The sequence below is a fragment of the Colias eurytheme genome, chromosome 4 (assembly GCF_061535395.1).
Source record: "Colias eurytheme isolate Ceu_HAF_F1 chromosome 4, ilColEury1 Martin Lab GWU primary, whole genome shotgun sequence".
In the NCBI taxonomy this organism is placed as follows: domain Eukaryota; kingdom Metazoa; phylum Arthropoda; class Insecta; order Lepidoptera; family Pieridae; genus Colias; species Colias eurytheme.
In genome coordinates, this window is record NC_142983.1 from 375675 (window position 1) to 382066 (window position 6392).

The 6392-nt window shown below is 35.1% G+C and overlaps 1 protein-coding gene across 1 annotated transcript; it reads right to left on the minus strand.

Annotated features, from left to right (window-relative positions):
- Nucleotides 1-539: 539 nt before the first annotated feature.
- On the minus strand, nucleotides 540-4553 carry LOC149908721 (uncharacterized). The gene has a single exon (XM_090101496.1). It carries the CDS (start codon nucleotides 4551-4553, stop codon nucleotides 540-542), a length of 4014 nt encoding a protein of 1337 aa, XP_089957622.1.
- Between the last annotated feature and the right edge of the window lie 1839 nt (nucleotides 4554-6392).

The following is a 6392-nucleotide window of genomic DNA, read 5'->3' on the forward strand; positions in this document are numbered from 1 at the left end:
TTAAATTGTAAAGCCCGTAATATATTTTATGTATAATATATGTGTTTGTTGTGTTAAGGTTCAAATTAGCTCAGTAGAGGGATATTGAAGAAAAAATACGTGTATTCACTTTGACTGTTTATTTCATACTAGATTTACGTTCATCGCATCTATCAATACACAACAAAAATTCAATTAATGTAAAATTCGCTTGAACATACCGGCGGCCAAAAACAATAGTTTTTTATACAGTAGTAAAATCAACATGAACTCATCTAATAACATTCAAATAAATTTATACAACAACTGTAAATGACATAATATTAGTGGACTGTAAATTTGTAAATAACGATTGTGTATAAATGTAAACCAAATAAACTAAAAATCTTTAGGCAACGCTATCAATTTGTATATAATGGCCGTTTGAACTCGTGATTACCCAATATTTTGTTCTAATGTAAGTTAACATTAGTTGTATGCCACCATGGAGCATTTTTGTATGTGCTTCGTTAACTAACAACCTTGTAATGTGTTGATGACTCGGTATTATAATAGCATGTTTAGTTATCTGACAGTGATGCATTCTGCAACCGGCCTCCTACTCTCAAAAGGCCTCTTTCGTCTATGAAGGGAGCTAATGTTATAAGTGTACTTCGTTTCTTCACTCTTCCTTCTTTCTTTAGCGCTTCTATATCTTTTTCATAAACCAAGTTTTGATAATATCTTATACATTCTTCTAATATGTATTCCATTTCATATGATGTTAAACAATGATGTGTTTGTGTTGTCCGTTTCTTACCAAATCTTCTACAATATGCGAGTACCCGTTTCATTCTTGACATAGTGGAAAATCTCTCCCAAATTGGCTTTTCTTCTATAATAACATTACATTTTAGCTTCTTCATTTCTAAATCTATTTTTGGAACATCACATCTCTCAAGTTGAAGGTTTGTTTGTTGTAACCAAACCGGTCCCATCCACCAAATCTCAGAATCTACTAGATCACATGCGTCAATGCCTCTGGTTGCAATATCTGCAGGATTCTCGGCAGATTTGACGTGTCTCCAACATTTGTTATCCAAGACTCGTGTTATACTTCCAACCCGATTTGCAACAAAAGTCTTCAAGTGAATCGGTTGACACTGTAACCATGAAAGTACAACCATTGAATCGGTCCAGGCGAATATTCTGTGTTTAGGTACTTTGAGTACTTCCACAAGATCTTCAATCAGCTCCGCTAGTAGGGCTGCAGCGCAAAGTTCCAATCTAGGTACCGATATTTGCTTTAATGGTGCAACCTTAGTTCGTGATGCAAGTATAGTTACATGTATTTTCTCTTCATGAATAACTCTCAGATATGTAACTGCAGCGTAAGCTTGAGTGGATGCATCTGCAAAACCGTGTAATTCAAATTTGTCATTATCAAGTGTAGTTTTTAACCAACGTGGTATCTTGAGGTTTTGCAAGTGTGTAAGTTGTTCTCTGTATCTTATCCACTCTTCGCGTAAATCCGGAGTTAGTTGATCGTCCCATCCTAGGCTACTTAACCACAATCTTTGTATTAAAATCTTCGCAGTAACAATTACAGGCGAAAGCCACCCAAAAGGATCAAAAAGTCGAGCCACATCAGATAGAATTGTTCTCTTTGTTACAGGTTGCTTCATTTCTGGTAAGTTGACTGATACTTTGAATGCATCATCCTTTCTATCCCATGTTAATCCGAGAATTCTTATTACATCATCTAACTTTATATTTATCTTGTCCCTTGTATCAATATCATTTCTTTGTAAATAGTTCAATACTTCTTCTGAATTACTAGACCATTTCTGCATTTGAAACCCTCCTTTAGCTAATATCTCTGTTATTTCTTTACACATGTTCTTTGTCTTCTCAATATTTTCATTTCCTGTCATGAGGTCATCCATATAGAAAGCCTTTTTAATAACATCAGTTTCCGTATAATTATGCAACTCATCATCTGCTAATTGTAGTAAAGTACGCACAGCTAAATAAGGAGCTGCTGCTGTACCAAAGGTTACAGTTGTTAGGTCATATTCTTCAATTTGATCATGAGGATTATCTCGCCATAAGATGCGTTGTAAAGGTGTATGTTTACCAGTCATGTTGATCATTCTATACATCTTAACGATGTCCCCCACAACACATATCTTATGCATTCGCCACGCTATAATTAAACTTCTGAGGTCTGGCTGTAAGACAGGTCCAATCATCATACAATCATTTAATGAATAGCCATTAGAACCCTTAGCCGATGCATCAAAGACGACTCGTACCTTCGTCGTTTCTTTGTCATCACGTATTACTGCGTGATGCGGCAGATAAATAGCATTATCGCTATTGACATTCTTTACCTGTTTCATGTGACCCATTGCCTTGTATTCATGTATAACCTTTGTATATTCTGTTTTCAAATTCTCATCTCTTTCAAATTTCTTTTCTAGTTGTGTAAATCTCTTCATAGCTTGCTCTTTTGTTTTTCCACATAATTTAATCGTGTCTTCTATACTTTGTTTTAACGGTAAATGTACTTCATATCGTCCTGTTGAATCTCTTCTTGTTGTATTTTTGTAAATCTCCTCACATAGTTCTTCTTCTTTTGTTTGAATCTTCTTCCTTTTGTAGACATCTGTTTCTATTTCCCAGAACCTTCTAAGTAAATCATTATCTTCTTCAACCATCCTTGTTATATGTAGTGTTATTATATTGTGTTTGTTATCAATAACCTTTTCATCTCTTCGACCTGATATAACCCATCCCAAACGTGTTTTCTGCGCCACTAACCCATCTGATAATTTTACCAATCCTTCTTCTATAATTTTGCAATAGACATCCGCTCCCAACAACATGTCAATTCTTCCTGGTGTATGATAGGTAGGGTCAGCCAATGGTAACATTTGGAGCTCTGAACAGTTTGTCTTGATGTGTGTTGAGGGCAAACTTGTTGAAATAGTCTTAAGAATGTAAGCCCTGACTTCAATACTACCATCTTCTTCTTTCCATCGTGACGAAACTGCGAGATCGACTAGATGTTGTATTTGTATACGATTTCCTTCTCCCACTCCTGAGACTACACCGTTGATTTTGGATTTTGTACAACCCAAAAGTGCCGCTGCTCTCGCAGAAACGAATGTTGCCTCTGATCCCTGATCAATTAAAGCACGAAGCATGTGTGTGTAACCGTTCTTCGCTTTAACCATAACTTGTGCTGTCGCTAACAATACTTGTTGATCGGGTTGTTCTCTAGAGAAGTGTGCTGTTGTAATGTTTTGTTCTGGTTGTGGTTGTTCATCTTCGTCCGTATGTGTCAGTCTAACCTTATGTAAAAGTGAATGATGTTTTCTTCCGCAAACTCGACATGTTTTCCTTTGTTTACATCGGTATACATTATGATTCGGTTGAAGGCAATTGTAACATAAATAATTCTTCTTCACAAACTCTTGTCGCGCATCAACCGACTGATTCACAAATTCCTTGCAGTTGAATATGTAGTGCTCACCGTTGCAATAAGTACACGATACCGGTGAAACACGAACATGTGGTGTGTGATAAATATCCCGGCGGCCGTCTTCGACTGTGGCGTGATGTGACTTATAAGTTGAAGATTTCTCCCTAGTAGATGTTGTTACTGGCGTGACAAGTTCAAGTGTACGAAACTTAGCTTCAAGAAACTTCTTCAGTTCTAACCATGTAGACAGTTCATCACTTCCATGCTTGTGTGTAAGTTCCTCCCAGTCCTTTAACGACTCTGTATCCAACTTCTGCCCCACCAGAAATATAATTATAGGATCCCAAGAATCGGTGTTAATATTCAAATTATTAAGGCTCTGTATGCACTCTGTTGTTGTATCTAATAACGCTTTAATTTGACTTGCAGACTGGTTCACTACTTTCTTTTGGTTAAATAATCTTTTTAACATAGAAGTAACAATCATCTTTTTGTTTCCAAATCGGCCTTTTAATGTATCCCACGCTTGTTTATAATTCGACCCGGTAATAGGTATATTTCTTAACAACATCTCGGCTTCACCACAAACACTTGTTTTCAAATAATGTAATTTCTGTACATCCCCTAATGAAGTGTCATGAACGAGCGCTTTAAATAAATCTTGATAAGTGGGCCAGTCTTCATATCTTCCCGAAAAAGTTGGTAATTGTATCCTGGGTAACTTAGAAAACGATTGTTGACCTTCTACGCATGTTATTGACATATCACACGGCGGAGCGGGTTGATTCGGTTGTTTCAGTTTAATTAATAAATCCCGTAAGTCGGCTTCTAAGTTAAGATACAAATCTTCATATAAATAATATTCTTCGTTCAGGAAGTATGTCAATATTCCCTTCTGTTCCCGTGGCGTACACTTAACAAGACCGTTGTGAGCTTGCTTAAACGATGCCCAATACTCTTCAATCGTCTGCAATCGCGCTGTGATATAACCTTCCGTTAATCGCTGCTTAGGACACTTCTTTAAGTTCGTTTGTGTTTTTTGTAAAGTACTAGCTAAGTCTTCCAATGTACTTAAATATCCACTTTGTTCCACAGTAGGCGGTGACATTTTTTATATTCGTAAATAGTAAGTAAAATCTTCCAATAATCAATCTTCACAAATGTTATAAAACGTAATTATTCAATTCTAACTTGTTTACATTAAAAACTGCACAATACCGATGCAAAGAACACCCGTGTTATCTAAGGAATGTCGTCTTTTGTCTTCGCTGGTCGAGCTCGCTAATCCCTCTATTCAATATAATCCGGCATCGATGGTCCATATATTTGTTGTGTTAAGGTTCAAATTAGCTCAGTAGAGGGATATTGAAGAAAAAATACGTGTATTCACTTTGACTGTTTATTTCATACTAGATTTACGTTCATCGCATCTATCAATACACAACAAAAATTCAATTAATGTAAAATTCGCTTGAACAATATGTTTAGTAAGTTAAGTAAAATATGTTTAGTAATGTTGTAGTGACGAAATACTGAATGTATCCATACTAATATTATAAATGCGAAAGTAACTCTGTCTGTCTGTCTGTTACTCAATCACGCCTAAACTACTGAACCAATTTTCATGAAATTTGGTATGGAGATATTTTGATACCCGAGAAAGGACATAGGCTACTTTTTATCCCGGGAAAATGACGCAATCCCGGAAATCCCACGGGAACGGGAACTATGCGGGTTTTTCTTTGACTGCGCGGGCGAAGCCGCGGGCGGAAACCTAGTATTGAAATAAAAACATTCATCGTTCAAACGCAAGCACAATCTTCAATTTGACAGTTATTAAGGTTACGTATTTCAGAAGAGTTTGGAGGATTTAGTTTAGCTATTATTATTACCTGTTAATTGTCTTGCAATAAAAGCTTTCATTATACCTACTTTCATTGATTCATTCTTTCAAGGTTACCTAAGAATTTAGGAGGTGTTTTAAAACTTCTCATTTATTTTTTAATGAATTGATTAGGATATCGATTTATGCGTCTAAAAGGCAACAGTTTTTTAGTCACGTTTACTGAGTTGATTTTTTTGTCCTTATATAAAATAAATAACAAGTAATGCAATGGATAGCAACGGATTTAAAATACGATTTATTCATTTTATTGCTTAACCAGACAGTCGAAAACTTTACGAGCGCGGTCACTAAAATCTCGAAAGCTCGTTGTTGTATTTACAATGATAAAATAAATAAATAATACATTTAATGAACCTTTTTTGAACAATTCTTTATTTTTTGAATTATTAAAAGTGCTTCATTAACAGCTAAGACAAGACGTAAATTAGTAAACAAAGATTACTTATAAAATTAAAAAAAAAAATGAGTTATTCAGGCATATTTCGTACAATCGTGCACAAACATACTAAACATTAAAAATACACTACACAAAAATCTTCATTGTATTTCGGAGCGTTTGAAAATACTCTTAAAAATGTATGTCAGAGGACTGTACTCTTAGTCATATATAATGTATAATAGGAGGGAAGAAAAAATAAGGACTCCAGGACTTACTTACTTGAAGGATCCTCGCTATCTGTGTCACAGGCTTCCGAGCGCCTTGAGATTTTTAAAGTATGCAATTTATGCCTTGTTTATTCAGCACAACATTGATAAGTTTTAAACCTTTGTTGTTTTATAAAAACTTGGTGAAAAATAAGTTTGAATATGATGTTGCTACCCTTCTTTGAAGCTTTAAATGCGGTTCTCTAACTAGAATAAAAGATCGGTAGATATAATAATCACAAAATGTAATACATATTTTATCTAACTACCAAGTTTCTTTTAAAAATAATGAGCCTGCATTCACAGACAAAATTCTCTACCTTTGAAATTTGATTTTTGAAATAATTAGGCATAAGGCCTTCAACTCATTCCAAACTGCATCCATTTCAAAATAAG